This window comes from Pseudochaenichthys georgianus, chromosome 20 (genome assembly GCF_902827115.2).
Source record: "Pseudochaenichthys georgianus chromosome 20, fPseGeo1.2, whole genome shotgun sequence".
Taxonomy (NCBI): domain Eukaryota; kingdom Metazoa; phylum Chordata; class Actinopteri; order Perciformes; family Channichthyidae; genus Pseudochaenichthys; species Pseudochaenichthys georgianus.
Window position 1 is genome coordinate 12,055,064 of NC_047522.1, and position 17,798 is coordinate 12,072,861.

Below are 17,798 nucleotides of genomic sequence, written 5' to 3' on the forward strand. Positions count from 1 at the left end.
AAGGGAGATATGGCCATTTCATCCACACCTCACGACTCCCATTAAAAGTGATTGAAATGTACAGGAATCTGTCCATTTCAATCACATTTGATGACCCGTCCAGGGTGACTTTCTTCCCCACGAATTAGTGTCTGAAAGCTGGCTAACATTACTTTAAATGCATGGTGCACATGGCTCTGTTACCCATGAATTAGTGTGTGAAAGATGGGTGAGTTTGATGTGAATTTAAGGGAGATATGGCCATTTCATCCACACCTCACGACTCCCATTAAAAGTGATTGAAATGTACAGGAATCTGTCCATTTCAATCACATTTGATGACCCGTCCAGGGTGACTTTCTTCCCCACGAATTAGTGTCTGAAAGCTGGCTAACATTACTTTAAATGCATGGTGTACATGGCTCTGTTACCCATGAATTAGTGTGTGAAAGATGGGTGAGTTTGATGTGAATTTAAGGGAGATATGGCCATTTCATCCACACCTCACCACTCCCATTCAAAGTGATTGAAATGTACAGCACTCTGTACATTTCAATCACATTTCACGACCTGTGTAGACTGGCTTTCTTACCCATTAGGTACACCGACAAAGCCACCTCTTCGGGGCCGCTCCAAGACCCCCAAAACAAGGACGCAGCAGCCCCAGCATCTCTCCCTGACATGAGCAAACAGGTTATTTCAAACTTCCATGACATACCCCGGGGAAAAGCACCTCTCTGTGGCCGCTCCAAGACCCCCAAAACACGGACTAAGGAGCTCCAGGATCCCTCCCTGCCTTGAGAAAACAGGCTAGTTCACACTTACATTACGTACACCGACAAAGCCACCTCTTCGGGGCCGCTCCAAGACCCCCAAAACACGGACGCAGCAGCCCCAGCATCTCTCCCTGACATGAGCAAACAGGTTATTTCAGACTTCCATGACATACCCCGGGGAAAAGCACCTCTCTGTGGCCGCTCCAAGACCCCCAAAACACGGACTGAGGAGCTCCAGGATCCCTCCCATGTACCTCCAGAACCTCGAGCACCTTGGGTCCCCGGGCCCCCGAACTTAAGCACTCCCCCACGGACTAAACCAAGATGATCACACCCTCAAGAATCTCGTGCCCCTGGGAATCTTAAAGGGGGGTCTACTTTGCGGTGCTTTACCGTCCGCCCATCAGCACCCATAGTCGGCCTTCCTTCACAGCAGCAGCACCCAACCTCCATGGAGGATGTTTCTCGTGCCCCTGGCTACACTTAAAGGGGGTCTACTTTGCGGTGCTTTACCGTCCGCCCATCGGCACCCATAGTCGGCCTTCTTCACAGCAGCAGCACCCAACCTCCATGGAGGATGTTTCTCGTGCCCCTGGCTACACTTAAAGGGGGTCTACTTTGCGGTGCTTTACCGTCCGCCCATCGGCACCCATAGTCGGCCTTCTTCACAGCAGCAGCACCCAACCTCCATGGAGGATGTTTCTCGTGCCCCTGGCTACACTTAAAGGGGGTCTACTTTGCGGTGCTTTACCGTCCGCCCATCGGCACCCATAGTCGGCCTTCCTCACAGCAGCAGCACCCAACCTCCATGGAGGATGTTTCTCGTGCCCCTGGCTACACTTAAAGGGGGTCTACTTTGCGGTGCTTTACCGTCCGCCCATCAGCACCCATAGTCGGCCTTCCTCACAGCAGCAGCACCCAACCTCCATGGAGGATGTTTCTCGTGCCCCTGGCTACACTTAAAGGGGGTCTACTTTGCGGTGCTTTACCGTCCGCCCATCAGCACCCATAGTCGGCCTTCCTCACAGCAGCAGCACCCAACCTCCATGGAGGATGTTTCTCGTGCCCCTGGCTACACTTAAAGGGGGTCTACTTTGCGGTGCTTTACCGTCCGCCCATCAGCACCCATAGTCGGCCTTCCTCACAGCAGCAGCACCCAACCTCCATGGAGGATGTTTCTCGTGCCCCTGGCTACACTTAAAGGGGGTCTACTTTGCGGTGCTTTACCGTCCGCCCATCAGCACCCATAGTCGGCCTTCCTCACAGCAGCAGCACCCAACCTCCATGGAGGATTTTGCTCGTGCCCCTGGCTACACTTAAAGGGGGTCTACTTTGCGGTGCTTTGCCGTCCGCCCATCGGCACCCATAGTCGGCCTTCTTCACAGCAGCAGCACCCAACCTCCATGGAGGATTTTGCTCGTGCCCCTGGCTACACTTAAAGGGGGTCTACTTTGCGTTGCTTTGCCGTCCGCCCATCGGCACCCATAGTCGGCCTTCTTCACAGCAGCAGCACCCAACCTCCATGGAGGATTTTGCTCGTGCCCCTGGCTACACTTAAAGGGGGTCTACTTTGCGGTGCTTTGCCGTCCGCCCATCGGCACCCATAGTCGGCCTTCTTCACAGCAGCAGCACCCAACCTCCATGGAGGATTTTGCTCGTGCCCCTGGCTACACTTAAAGGGGGTCTACTTTGCGGTGCTTTGCCGTCCGCCCATCGGCACCCATAGTCGGCCTTCTTCACAGCACCACCTGCCCTGCTGGAGGTTCACACTTTAACTTTTTTTACCCTCTTCTACCTTACAAATCATCCCACACTTGAGCACTCCTCACTCGGACTAAACACCTACATGCTACCACCAGAACCAGAATATCGTGCCCCTGGGGATCTTAAAAGAAGAAAACCCATAGTGGGATTAAAAACAGAACACTTAGTAATTTTAACAAACTTTATTTACAGTAATATTGACAGTAATAAATAAATTCAAACAGGATATAACGTATTTACAAGGGGACTGATTACAACAACACACTGCATATTTACAAGTTGATCACTGGCAACAGTGGGTGAAGTTGGGGCAGAGTATGGCACCCTCTCTTCACCCATGTCTGAGGGGTTGTGTTCGGCCAGTGACTGGTCCCTCTTCGGGACATGTCTTGGTAGGGAGTCTTGGTAGGGAGCCGGGCTGTGCTCCTCTCCAGAGTTGTCACTGTCGATGTCAATACCCGCAAAAGTGTCTTCATTTCCCGCTGCTGCTGCTGCTGTCGATGCCGCCGCCGCTGCTTGAAGTGACTGTGTGAAGAGCAACCGAATGTCCGCAGCCTCCTTCAAAGAAGGATTATTCGCGTAAAATTTGTCCGCAGTTGCAGTGTTGTGACACATGAAATCACTCACTCTTTGGCGGTTGCCTTTGTCTTGAAACCTCTTCGCATTATCGGCGTGGACTGTGCGGAGGTCGGTGAAGTTAATGGGACTGCGGAGCCCCACATCAGCCCATGCCAACCTCAGGGAGTAGGCAAGCTTCCTGAACGGGTTCTTCCCCTCTGTGTACAGAAAGTAACGGCTCTGGGTGCAGGTCAGCGTACCCTTAATTTCCAGCCACCTCTTCATCCATCCAAATTCTTCTACGGTGAGGTACAGCTGCGCCTCCCCGAACGCGTTGGCCGTCTTGTGGTTACTTACCTGTTATGACAGAGATAGAGAGTGTCAATACAATGTCAATCATGCATATAACTGCCAGAATAAATACATTGATTAATAGCACTCACATGAACCAGGTAGCCGAAGGCAGTGCCAGTTGTATCCGCCTTTCGGACCTCGGCGTTGGTCATGTTGGAGTAGACCCCCGGACGGTGGCCATAAATGCAGCTCCAATGAAGAGTCATATACCCATAGAGCAGTGTCCGGGTCGCGGTAGTCGGATTGCTGGCCATCACATCCAGGAGCTGAGGGATGCGAGTGGTGGTCGAAGTCAAGCATGTCATTAGGTCGTTGTGGCTCGGCAGACCTTCCATCTTGTCACGCTTCACTTGCATCTGGTGGATAAGTACTTTTCTCTTCAGGGACTTCAGGATGGCAACTACTTCCCGTTTGATTAAAATCATGTCCGTTTGGCTGAGCCTGCTCCCCTTGCACGGTGTGTCGGCCATGTACTTGAGAAAGTGTGATATATTCTTGATGTAGAAGTCGGAGGTCGTGACCTGAAGGCTTGACTTCATCAGGCTCCGGGACCACCCGCGTATCCTCTTGAGATCCCTCAAAAAGAGCCAGTCAGACAGGCGATTGAAACCGTGTGCCATGAAACTGAGGAACGACTTCACTCTGCTTAGTTTGGAGACTGTGTTTTCCTGGAGCCTCACTGGTGGGTCGATACCTGCATAATGCTCCCGGTATCCTTGCAGATACTCCTCTGTGAAATATAAACAGTACTTTAATGACAACACATGATGTGTTACAGAAACTGCATGTGTCACATAGCCAAAACACTTACCCATGATCCGTGGGAATGTTATGTCCCGCATTATATTTCCCGGCCCCTGCCCCGGAACCAGGGGGAATTTATGGGAGGGGAGGTTGACGAGGCCTCGGTATGGATGGATGCAGGCTCTGAGGAGCTGGGTGAATGGGTGTGAGAGCCAGTGGGGGACTTGCTGCAGGCGGGAATGGGAGACGTGCTGCAGGCGGGAATGGGAGACGTGCTGCAGGCAGGAATGGGAGACTTGCTGCAGGAGGGACCTTTCGACTTGGACAGCCTCGTTGGTGTCGACTCTGGTCGGGGTCGTTTCTTCAGAATGACCCGCTCTCGTTCCTCCCCATCGAACGCGGGCATGTCCCCGGCCCGCTGATCCATCCTCTGTCGCTTGTCCTTTATCCTCTGCTGCAACTTGCAGCGCAGGGATTTCACCTCAGCAGCATATATGTCCCGCTGAGCCCTCACTGCGTTAGCCTCCAGCCTCCATTCTTTGCAGTCCGGGTTGTCACATTCATTCACCGGGGACAAGGGTGGAGGTTGTGACAGTATATCGTCGTCTGCCACCGTGTCAACAGCCCAAGCGGTAATCATTTCTATTGTGGGGTTTGTCATTCGGAGTTCATAAAGCTCCTTCTTGGCCACTGTCATTTTCATTTGATTTTGAACCACATGTAGTTCCTCCCGGGCCAGCTCAACATGGTCTCTGGCCAAGTGGCGATCCAGCCTTGTGCCGTGGTACTCGCATCCCAGAATGGTACAGGGATGGAGCCTAATGTTGGTCCGTCCGTTGGCCAACAACAGCAGAATTTTTCTTTCATCCAAGTTACGCACACCATGGTTCCTCTGTAGGTGCTTGCTCAGGGCACGGTAGGAGCTATTGCAGATCGGACAACGGACCGCCATCCGACCTGTATTCTTGAGCATTTCGGTACCGGAAAATGTCACCAGAATCGTGGGTAAAAAAGAAGGAAGCGTGAAAAGACTCACGAAAGACGCACTCAGCTTATTTTCAAATCTGTGTTTGTTTTCATTTGCATCATGGTGCGGTGTCCCATTTAGGCACTCGTTAGGCGGGCAGAGATCCCTGTAATCTCCCCTCACGTTCCTCCAGAGTCTGATTCTCCCAAAGGATACCCGACAGTTTCGGGTACGACCCAGAGGGCGCACGGTGGACGGCCAGGGCGAGGCCGCCACACCGCGCTGGAGTCAGGGTCCCGGTGAGGCGCAGGACGGAGCACCCGGCAGTAGCCTCCAGCAGACCCCCGCGCGGTTCCCTCATCCCTCAGAAGAGGTGGAGAGGCGGAGGGGTGGGTCTTTTCATCTGCTGGCGGGTTGCCGGGATAACAGTATCCTCCGGGGAGGCATTGAACCCTTCTCAACTGCCCCCCGGAGGAGGCAGGGGAGTCAGGTACCCAGAGGGTGGACGGCCAGGGCGAGGCCGCCACACCGCGCTGGAGTCAGGGTACCGGTGAGGCGCAGGACGGAGCACCCGGCAGTAGCCTCCAGCAGACCCCCGCGCGGTTCCCTCGTCCCTCAGAAGAGGTGGAGAGGCGGAGGGGTGGGTCTTTTCATCTGCTGGCGGGTTGCCGGGATAACAGTATCCTCCGGGGAGGCATTGAACCCTTCTCAACTGCCCCCCGGAGGAGGCAGGGGAGTCAGGTACCCAGAGGGTGGACGGCCAGGGCGAGGCCGCCACACCGCGCTGGAGTCAGGGTACCGGTGAGGCGCAGGACGGAGCACCCGGCAGTAGCCTCCAGCAGACCCCCGCGCGGTTCCCTCGTCCCTCAGAAGAGGTGGAGAGGCGGAGGGGTGGGTCTTTTCATCTGCTGGCGGGTTGCCGGGATAACAGTATCCTCCGGGGAGGCATTGAACCCCTCTCAACTGCCCCCCGGAGGAGGCAGGGGAGTCAGGTACCCAGAGGGTGGACGGCCAGGGCGAGGCCGCCACAACCAGAGAACCAGAAAAAAGGGGTGAAATGGGAAAAAAGTACCCCAAAATAGTGTTCCATAAGGCGGGTAGAGTCCCCTGACAACTCCCCATACCTTTCTCCAGGGTGGGAACAAGTTTAAGTCAACTTTTGGAAGAACCAGAGAAAAGGGTGAAAATGGATAAATTGTATCCGAAAATAGTGTTCCAAAAGGCAGGTAGAGTCCCCTGACAACTCCCCATACCTTTCTCCAGGGTGGGAACAAGTTTAAGTCAACTTTTGGAAGAACCAGAGAAAAGGGTGAAAATGGATAAATTGTATCCGAAAATAGTGTTCCAAAAGGCAGGTAGAGTCCCCTGACAACTCCCCATACCTTTATCCAGGGTGGGAAAAAGTTAAAGTCAACTTTTGGAAGAACCAGAGAAAAGGGTGAAAATGGATAAATTGTATCCGAAAATAGTGTTCCAAAAGGCAGGTAGAGTCCCCTGACAACTCCCCATACCTTTCTCCAGGGTGGGAACAAGTTTAAGTCAACTTTTGGAAGAACCAGAGAAAAGGGTGAAAATGGATAAATTGTATCCGAAAATAGTGTTCCAAAAGGCAGGTAGAGTCCCCTGACAACTCCCCATACCTTTATCCAGGGTGGGAAAAAGTTAAAGTCAACTTTTGGAAGAACCAGAGAAAAGGGTGAAAATGGATAAATTGTATCCGAAATTAGTGTTCCAAAAGGCAGGTAGAGTCCCCTGACAACTCCCCCTACCTTTCTCCAGAGTCGGAAAAAGTCTAAGTTAACTTTTTGGAAGAACCATAAAAAGGGGTGAAAATGGATAAAATGTATCCCAAAATAGTGCCTCTTGAGGCGGGTAGAGTCCCCTGACAACTCCCCTTGCATTCCTCCAGACACCAGTTTGAAAACTTAAAGTTTTGTGAGAACCATGATTGGGGGTCCTCCAGGCAACAATTTCATCCGATCCAAAGTGCTCATGAGGCGGATACATTCCTCCATGATTTCCCCATCATGTGAAAATAGCTCGTTTTTTTCTAAGTGCTCTCAAAAACCGGGTTTCCGATTTCGTGCAGATGGTAGCTTGGAAAAGATGAATGAAAATTTTGGACGGAGGAGGGGAGCTCTCGTTTCCCCTCTCCGTTGTAAATTGCAACGGGGGAGTGCAAAAGTCTCCGGGGCTTCGTTCCGAAGCGCCGAAGACTTGACCCCCTTGATCCCCTTGATCCCCCCCTTGATCCCCTCCCCGTTTTTCAAGAATTTTCAAAAACTTCATTTTTGATTATTTTAACATATAATTGACCGTTTTCTTTACTTTTTTTTGCTTTCCACGGGTGGAGGCGCATGGCAGGCCGCATATGAGCTTCCAAATTCGGCCTGGAACGTCCGGGAATTATGGGTTAAGCTCCATATACTGACGACTCCCATTAAAAGTGATTGAAATGTACAGGAATCTGTCCATTTCAATCACATTTGACGACGCATGCAGGGTGACCCTGGCTACACTTAAAGGGGGTATACTTTGCGGTGCTTTACCGTCCGCCCATCAGCACCCATAGTCGGCCTTATTCACAGCAGCAACACCCAACCTCCATGGAGGATTTTGCTCGTGCCCCTGGCTACACTTAAAGGGGGTATACTTTGCGGTGCTTTACCGTCCGCCCATCAGCACCCATAGTCGGCCTTCTTCACAGCAGCAGCACCCAACCTCCATGGAGGATGTTTCTCGTGCCCCTGAAAAATCAGATCAAATATATTCAAACACGAACTGAAAGTAGGATAGCGGTGGAGAAGCGGCGAACAAACCACGCCAGCGTCCTCGCCTATTGGCAATCAAATCATCCATCATACATGCTATATCGCCCCCCTTGACAGTGAAACGCCACGTGTGAGGTTTCGATTATTTCCCTGTCTCAATCCAAATTGAACTGTATGAAATAAAGAGGCACATTTGTCTTGTAGTAAATAAAAAGCGCGAGCTGGAGCCAATCCTGCAATTTCCCCACAGGTGAAAGAGTTGACATGCTGAAAACCAAACCCCTGCAGGGGGGTCTGGGGGGATTCTGCCCCAGGAGATTTTTTGAAATACTAACATAAAATACACATTCTGCTATTCTCTTGAGAAGAAAAATAAATAAATCTATTACTACACTACATATTTAAAAAAAAATGAATGCCATTTTAGTTTTTTGTTACTTAGTTCTGAAAGCTGAACCTGCTGCTCCTCAGAGAGAAGAGGGAAGAGGCTGTGTTAATTACTTTACATTGTGGATAAGGGTGGATAGCCCCCATTGTTCTGTGTGTCAAAATGAAAGACAGCCCACACACCTATCAATCATCAAATCGTGGGGTCTTATTTCATTACGTGTTGATTTCTATCAACACGTAATGTTGTATCGATGTATATAGAGATGTACTACAGCAAAAGTATTCTCCGTCGGGACTTCCTGCAACAACACCACACCGTTATCGTTATTCTGATTGGCCAAAAAACATTATCAAAGATGTTCTATTGAGAAGACGATCACTACGTGACAAAAGTTTTCAAAACCGTTTCTAGTCTTCGGTATTTCCAGACAAGTGGCTACTGAAATCAATCTTACTAACTGCTGTCTGTACAATTTACTCCACGCGAGTTGGCGGACTTTATTTTGCTTACTTTAACATCATTTTTCATGGTGGGGCTAAGGTGGGGCTAAGCCATTTCTTGGTATGGCTGTAGCCTACCCCAGCCATACCCTTGGCGCCGCCACTGTTCTCAAGGCCTTAGGCAGGTAATCAGTGGTGCTGTCATCTTTGTGTTTATATTTTGTTGTTTTGAAGTTACAACTGCAAAACATTTTAGGTGACCTAAAATCTTACATATTGTTGGTTCTTTGATATAAATTCAGAACATGAAATGGAAATGTTTGATCATAGCATTACTTGAATTGACAAAATGCTTCGTGCATAATCGGGCTTTTAGAGTAAGCACAGTCTCTAGCTTTTATTATGAGTCTCAGGAGACTCCTACACAGACTTAATGTAGCTCTTGGCAGCAACCGCTCAAAGCCACTTCCCTTTTTCAAACAGCTCCTATGTTGTGTGGAACTGCTTGGCACTAATGTACTGTGTATGTCTAATGGGCCTCCAACACATGCTAGCCCAGTCAACAATACAACCCAGTACTCTGCAACTTAAAGGGGACCTATCATGCAAAATGCACTTTGTGATGTCTTTTATACATAAATATGTGTCCCCGGTGTGTCAGAAAATAAAACCCTCTCTCTTTGCCTCCGTACCCAAATCTTTTAAAACGGGGCTACAACGAGCGGCTACATATTCCATCTGAGCTGACGTCAGCCCGGAATAGTGTCCGTTCACACGAGACGTGTCCGTTCACACGAGACCGCTCTAAAGCGCGGGAGACACTGCCATGTCATACATATGCCAGGCCTGTAAGTGGCGCTGTAGTCTGCCTCAAAAGAAACAAAGAAGACTTCCCGCGCATGGTTGACATGGTTGTCCTTCTGTTTATTCTCCGCTGTGGACGCTCTGGCTCTTTTTCTCCCTCCCCGAGGCAAGCGTTTGTAATTCTCTCTGGTATTCCACCAGCAGATGACAAACACCCACTTTTCCGCCTCTTCCAAGGGATGAGGGGACCGTGCGGCAGAGTTTCAGTTCGATTTTTTTTCGCCGGTCAACATGTCCGTTAAAGTTTCAATCTTCCGGACAAAATTAGAAAAGTGCCAGAGGTCTTCTTTGTTATTTATTGAGCTTTAAAACAAATTAATAACGACTCTATATAATCATATAAGAATAATACACGGAGGACGGAGCCTCTCTTTTCCTCCCCCTCTTCTGAGAGCCTAGCAGCTGATTCGAGCACGGCCCCCTTCTCCTGCAGGGGGCCGTGGTCAGCTGCAGCTCATTTGCATTAAAGTTACGTCACAGAATCAGCCCTTGCAAAAACAGGGTTGGAATATAGCAATAACCTTAGTGCCATTTACTTCTTGTGGGCTAAATTGGATAAGGTGTGATGAATTGTTTGTTGTTGATGAAGACCAGCAGTGTTTACTTTTTCTGTTAAGAAGATTTTTATTTTGTCTTAAGTTATAGCATTTTATAAAAGGTGTACAAATTACAATGCTTTTAAAAGTCCATCAGTTGTTGACAGGCCATTTATGATTGACTTACATGTCCAAATGAAATTAGCTGTGGTATTCTTTATGTGGTAAGAGGTTGGGAAACTGATATTGTGCATCAGTTTTATGCTTATACTGCTGGATGGATTTTATGTTGTGTTCCAATTGTGTCCCATTGTTTAACCTTTTGCAGGGAAGTACTGTCAATTAACACTATCCAGCCTGAATTTGCAAAGCAGTATAGTCAGTTAATAAGTCTGCACTAATTAATAATTGTGTGTGATTCTTACAGTACCTGCTGCACACAACTGCTTTATAGTATGAAAAGCCCCATCATCCATCTCTTCATGAAATCTCTTCAGCAGAACCTTAGATATATTGCTGCAGTCGGAAATGTACCTCGGCAGCATGCAGGGGGCAATGCCGAGGTCTGAAAGATGTTGGAATTTGCCAGTCAGTCTAATAAAGGGTCACTGTCAGTCTGCAGCTCAGAGCTTGACACATACTAGGAACTAAAAGACGGCCTGCTTGATGTTAAGCATCCCCCCATAGATATTGAAAATATACAGAAATATTTACTAGATTAATTAAAAACATCTTTGTATACAACTCAACAAAGTGCACCAGATAGAGGTATATCCTTATTAAATATATACAAATGTTCTACTGGGCCTACCTAAAATGTCACCCACTATAATCAAATTTGGCATATTGCTACTGCAGAATTATCTGTTTTATCAACCTGGCAGTTAATTGTTCGATCTTTACTTTATTCTAAGTGAAGTCTGAGTCTTGTTCTTTACTAGCTCATGCTTTGTTTCTTCCTACATTGGGTCCTAAAGCCTTAAGGGTCGGTCATTTTGAAAAAAAATAGCAAGAGTACAGTAGATTATGATATTACAGAAAAAACCCAGCCCAATGTTGAAAGCCCAATATCATAAATGTTACATTTGTCTCATTGGACTTTACAGTTTGTAAAGAATATGAATACGAATGTGACATGTTCTGTCTTTGGACCCTAACATCGGACAAGGAAAAACTTCCAAAGAAACCCCACAGTTCATGGGGGGAAAATTGAAGAAACCTTACACAGAGACAATTGCAGGCTACATCTCCAGCTGGTCTTAATCTTTCCTGTGGCATCCGTAAAGCCAAGCAGCAGTACACCTGGAGGATTACAGCTCACTTCAGTGACAGCAGAGACACACTGAGCCTGTGGCAGAGTATTAGGACAATCACGGATTACAAACCACTACCACAGATAGTGCTGCGTACCGGTACGCCGAACCGGTACTGGACTTGTAAAAAGTTTCGGTTCAAGTCCGGTTAAAACCGGAACGTCAGGAACCGGTACTTGGACTCGCAAAAAAACTAGCACTTACGTATATTCTGGTGTCTGTGGTTATTTAAACATTCCCTGATAAACGTTATTCAGCGTCAATAAATGAGTGCTAATCCCAGTGTGCTCAGTGTACAACATCACATGTCATTTCACCTTCGATTTACGGTTTGAAAACGTAGAATTTCGCCACATGCTAATGCTAACCGGAAGTGAAGAATTTTCAGAATAAAAGTTTTAAGTTAATAGTGTGAACTTTCGGTTTTTTCAGAATAAAAGTGATTTAAATTAGTGTTTTTAAGTCAAAATTACGCCATATCAACATTGATTTTAATTTCTAACAGTATGTATTGTAGAGTTGTAGAAAATACATGGTGCACAGACAGTACAGTACACTCTGACTGTACAGTCACTAGAGTGTAGCCTATACTGTATATTAGGCGTGTAACAGTGTGATGCGTATAGTCTACTCTACACTCTACCTTTCAGCAACGTTTTAGGGGATTTAGGCTCAGTCAGCTCAGGGACTGTTTGGTTACTTTAGTTTGGTAAATGAAATAAATGTTTGAACTTTGTAGTAGTTCACTGTAGTTGCTGTCATAAGTCATTTGTAGACTAAGTGGCACATTTGTACTTTGTAGAGAAATGTAGACACAAGTTGGAAGGGAGCACAATAAACCTGATGAGTTTGAATTTGAGTTGATTATGAGTTAATTTTCAATTGATAATTAGCTCACGATAAGTTCACTTTAGTTACTCACACAACTTGACACAAGCCATGGGTTCAGGTCCGGACTTATAAGTCCGGACCTGAACCTGAACCTCTGGACTTGAGTCCGGACCTGAACCTGAATGTGAGTCCAGGTACGCAGCACTAACCACAGACCTGTGACAGAGACACCTCTCTGCTGAACAACCTCAACGGCGTCTTTGCACGCTTTTAAGCACGGAAAAACACACCTGCGCAGAAAACCACTCCTCCCCCCCAACGACCAGGCTATTTGTCTGTCCACATATGAGAAGCACACTGTTCAGGATTAACACCTGTTCAGGATTAACACCCGGAAAAAGCTTCTGGACCTGACAACATTCCTGGTCGTGGGCTAAAAGACTGCACAGCTGAGCTCACAGATGTCCTCACAGACATTCAACATCTCCCTGAGCCAGGCTGTTAGTCCATCCTGCTTCAAAGAACTACTTCAACTACAAAATAAAATGGCTGCAAACAACCTTGGCTCAGTCTGGAGTAGCATGAAAACCATAACAGGCCTCCGGGAAACAAAGAATAGCTGCCATGTGACTCTGGATGGCTTTAATTCAGATGTTGAGTTTGCAGATGCCCTAATATCACTTTTTTTCTCGATTTGACACATTTGATTTCAGTAATAATATATCTGAACTGAAGCTTAAACTTGAAGACGATAAGCATTTTAACATAGATCAGAGGGAAGTGGAAAAGGCCTTTCGTTTAGTAAAAATAAATAAGAGTCATGGACCTGACAACATCTGCGGTCGTTTACTTAAACTTTGCGCAAAAGAACTTAGCCCTGTGTTCCACTACATTTTTAATATGTCTTTACAGACACAGCATGTGCCAAAGGTTTGGAAGGATGCTGTGGTAGTCCCTGTTCCCAAATCCAGAGGCCCCAAAACTCTTAACGATTTTAGACCAGTTGCACTTACATCAATTCTAATGAAGACATTGGAAAAACTAGTCAGAGCAGAAATCTTAAGGAAGACGGAGCATGCACTCGATCCCATGCAGTTTGCTTACAGGCCACACAGAGGAGTGGAGGATGCCACGGTCACCTTATCTGACTTACTTTTAAACACTTGGAGGGAATTGGATCTCATGCTAGACTTTTATTTGTTGATTTTTCATCTGCTTTTAACACAATTCAACCTCATATTCTAATTGGCAGACTTTTAGAACAATTTGAAATAAGCAATAATCTTATGGGCTGGATTCTTGATTTTTTAACCAATAGGACACAAAGAGTGAGGGTGAATGGGACCTTATCTGATCAAGTCAGCTCCTCCACTGGCTCCCCACAAGGATGTGTCCTTTCACCACTATTATTTATACTTTACACTAATATGTGTCAAAGTAGGTGGGAAAATAGGACTATTTTAAAGTATGCAGATGACTCTGTAATTGTTAGTAGGCTCCAGGACAATGAGACCAGCCACGGCCCTGTCGTTGACGACTTTGTCAGGTGGTGTGAGGAGTCCTATCTGCAACTGAACATAAGCAAAACCAAGGACATGATCATTGATTTTAGAAGACATCCCCACATACATGAAGTCTTAACAATCCAGAATCAGAATGTAGAATTTGTGCAATCATACAAATATCTCGGGACAATTATTGACTCAAAATTGAGCTCTGATCCAAACTGTGAAGCTGTGTGCAAAAGGGGGCACCAGCGTTTGTATTGTCTTAGGAAACTGTCCTATTTTAACATTGACAAAACCATGATGATATGTTTTATCGTGCTTTTATCGAGTCAATTCTGTCTTTTTCACTAATGTCATGGTTTGGTAACCTGACTTTGAAGAGCAGAAACTCTCTGAGTCAGATCATAAAGTGGTCCAGCAGGCTGATTGGTGAGCCACAGCTAAACCTGGAGACGCTGTACCTTAGGCAGTTACAGCGGTTATCCAGCTCCATATTAGACGATGACTCCCACCCTCTGCACTCAGAACTCAAGCTTCTTCCTCGGCCCGGAGGTTACTCGTCCCCAGGAGTAGAGCGAAGCGCTATAAAAACAGTTTTATCCCAGCAGCTGTTGCACACATTAACACATCATAGGAGCGTCACACAGATGCCTATTTTATGAATTTTGAATGTCCATGTTTGTACTAGTGTTTTCCTTCTTAGAATGTTTTTTAAATATTTAGAGATTTGGTTGCGCAGGGTATACTTGTACTTTTACTAGTCCTTTATTAGAGATGCGTCTGTTGTTTGTGTTTGCTTTAGTGTCAGGATGGAACCCTTGTCTTCTCCTCTGCAAACAGAATCTACCTACGGTACAAATAAAGAACCTGAACCTGAACCTGAAAGAAACCACCATCATACATTTGCCGAAGAACTTGTCTCCATCCTGCTTCAATGACACTACTCTGTAGTGCTGACTTCCACCATCAGTACTACGACAGGCTAGTCCACACTCCCTGGACCCATTTTAGTTTGCATATCAAGCTAAGCGGCCCAGTGAGTATGCAATCTCCTCTGCTCTCCACCCAGCACTCACCCACTTGGACACAAATAACTAATTTGTCAGGACGTTGCTTTAGCTTAGCATTCAACACAATCATCCCCCAGCAGCTGGTTTGCAAACTAACCAACCTGGGTCTCAGCACCTTTCTCTGCAACTGGCTGCTGTCTGTTATCCTTGATCAAAAGCTGGACCCTAACCCTCTAGTTGCACTCTTTGGCACCACTGGAGAGGATGATACACGCCTGTCTCCAACCAAGGCTCGCACACTGTCCTTTGCCTCCCTGCTGGCCAGGCGAGTGATACTACTTAGGTGGAAAGATGCTGTCCCGCCTACCCACGCTCAGTGGCTAAATGACCTAATGTCAAGCCTTCCACTTGAAAAGTTGTGCTACTCAGTCTGTGGCTCAAGTACTAAGTTCAATAAGGTATGGGGACCATTCCTAAAACACTTTAAGAAGCTTAAAGGAGACCTATCATACCGATATAAGGTATATTTATATATATATTTTTTTCAAAATACCAAACTAGCCATGCCTCATTTTTCTCTATTTTCCTCTCCTCCGCCCTGTCTTTGCATGCGCTGCAGCTGACCACGCCCCCCTGCAAAAGGAGGGGGCCGAGTTACGAGCGTCATGGTACCATGCTGTTGCCATGCCACGGCAACCTCTCATTCCCCTGATAAGTGTAGAGTTGGCTATATAGGCGGAGCTCCTCGTCACTGACGTCAGACTATTTTCAAATCTGGATCAGCCTGTATCAGATCCGTTCCAGCCCCGTTTTTAGAGATTTGGGTATGGAGGAAAAGAGAGACGGTTGTGTTTGCTGACACTTGGTGAGTTCCCTGACACACCCGGGACACATATTCATGTATAAAAGACGTACAAAAGTGCATTTTTTATGATAGGTCCCCTTTCAGTCATGATGATGATGGTGCACTATTTCTGACTGTACTTTCTATTAGTATTATCATTTGTATTATGTTAAAAGAGTGTTTATGTGTTTTATTTGTTTTTCCTTTACTCTGTCTATTGTCCTAGACTTCCAGCTACTGTCTCTCTTGTTTTTTGTTTTGTACTCCAGAGATGTCATATCCTTGCGCATATTGTTCAGGTCTGTTTGGGACTGGGGAAGGGGTACATGTGTAGATCTGTAATGTGTTGATGTTTGATGTTTGTCATATTGGGAGAAAAAAACAACAGGGTCCATTTATACAAAAGATATGCATTATTGCAAAGAAGTTTGGGGCATAATTTTCTCTATTGACTGCTTTGAGTGTACTGGCCGACCGATGTGATTTTCTAACTGTAGTGCATAGAAAAATATCATACTATTCCAATGACCCTGATTGGTCATATCGTTATGACTCTACCCTCTCTGTCTGTTTCTTCAGCGGTTCAACTTTGTGTCTCTGCCCACTGATGTACTGGAGATCGAAGTGAAGGATAAATTTGCCAAGAGTCGGCCAATCATCAAGCGTTTTCTTGGAAAGCTCTCTGTCCCTGTCCAGAGGCTGCTGGAAAAACATGCCATTGGGTAAAACACTCACACACCATATACAGTTATGCAATTAATACTGTATGTATGTGTGGCAGGACTTTGCTTGTCATCAGTCTAAATATTACTCTTATTAGTGTTGATGAATAAAACAAATATATAACTAATACAGTTTTTTAAAACTAATACAGTTTTTTTAAATATTAAAAACTGTATTTGTATTTACTGTATTGTTATTTTACTTGAAGCATGTGAACATACTCAAGTAAAGTGCAAGTACCTCAATTGCATTACTTAACTACAGGTCCTGAGTAAATATACTTAGTTACCTTCCCTCATTGTATAAAACAATAACAAAATGTCAAGTGGCGGCAGTGAAAGTGTAATATAATTACTATTACTATCACAAATAGATTTTTTTCAAAATGTTATGCAATGATAAATGGTACCTCTCTTAAGGTGATTAGGGCTATAATTAGTGTGAATCCTTTGCAACAGCATTTAACATGTAACTCAATGGGAGGGACCTTCAAATCCTCTTTTACCTACACCGTGCGCCAAATGCTACTCCTTCCACATACTTTCAGCTAGAGACTTCATTCCAACTTTAAAACGGTCACAAGACCTTCAGCTATAAAAATTATTCTTCAGATTTTTGATATAGTTTACACTTATTGAGATATTTATTTAGCTTGGAGCTTGACAAAGAGGCCTTTTTCAGATTTTAACATTAATGTGTATTGCATAGCTCGTTAAGGCTTAGAGTGCGTGATGTCACAGCGAGTGGACGAGAGCTTGAAATTCGCCTTCATTTTTTTTTGGACAACATTGGGAATTTGAGTTTTCTTGACGGGTCTTATTTTGATTCAATCCAGTGGTGACGTGCTATACAAAATAAGGAGGCCTGGAGGTCCTTCCCCTGTGAGTGAGAAGCTGGTGAATAGTCAAGGTTTTATGTCCCTTAACAAGCTAAAAGTAGCAAACTACTGTACAGTGTGCAAACACCCGAACATTTTCTAAAATTGTCTTTCATAAGCAAAATATTGCTAAAGTGATGATCATACTTTCAAACTTTTCAATTGTGGAGAAAGTCCTTCTTTTAAATAATTAAAGGCTATACAATATTTAATTACAATTATCCATTAATTATTGTGTTCATGAATGAATGCAGCTAAGATTACGCTTACTTTTTAGTTTATACACTGCACAAGACCTCATGAAAGAAACAAGAACAAGAAGTGAGGATACCCGGCCCGGAGGAAGCCCGGGGTCCCTTTCTGGAGCCAGGCCCAGAAGGAGGACTTGTCAGCAAGTGTCTGGTGGCCGGGCTTGCCACGGAGCCCGGCCGGCCCAGCCCGAAAAGGCAACGTGGGCAACACCTCCGCTTCTCCGTCCCGCGGGCCCACCACCTACGGGAAACAGCGATGGGGTCGCGTGCGCTGCCAGAAGGGTGGCAGTGAAAGCG

The 17,798-nt window shown here is 46.2% G+C and overlaps 2 protein-coding genes across 2 annotated transcripts in view; one reads left to right on the top strand and one right to left on the bottom strand.

Annotated features, from left to right (window-relative positions):
* Positions 1-16,376, top strand: part of LOC117466050 (E3 ubiquitin-protein ligase HECW1-like) — a 181,245-nt gene extending 164,869 nt beyond the window's left edge. The window contains exon 7 of the mRNA XM_034109176.2: positions 16,230-16,376. Coding sequence (XP_033965067.2) covers positions 16,230-16,376 — 147 coding nt within the window. The remainder of the gene's footprint in view (positions 1-16,229) is intronic.
* Positions 2,687-4,655, bottom strand: LOC139435879 (uncharacterized). The gene is made up of 3 exons (XM_071206913.1): positions 4,243-4,655; positions 3,521-4,161; positions 2,687-3,434 (listed from the first exon to the last, which is right to left on the bottom strand). Exons 1-3 carry the CDS (start codon positions 4,271-4,273, stop codon positions 2,736-2,738), a joined length of 1,371 nt encoding a protein of 456 aa, XP_071063014.1. The 5' UTR covers positions 4,274-4,655; the 3' UTR covers positions 2,687-2,735.
* Positions 16,377-17,798: the final 1,422 nt, after the last annotated feature.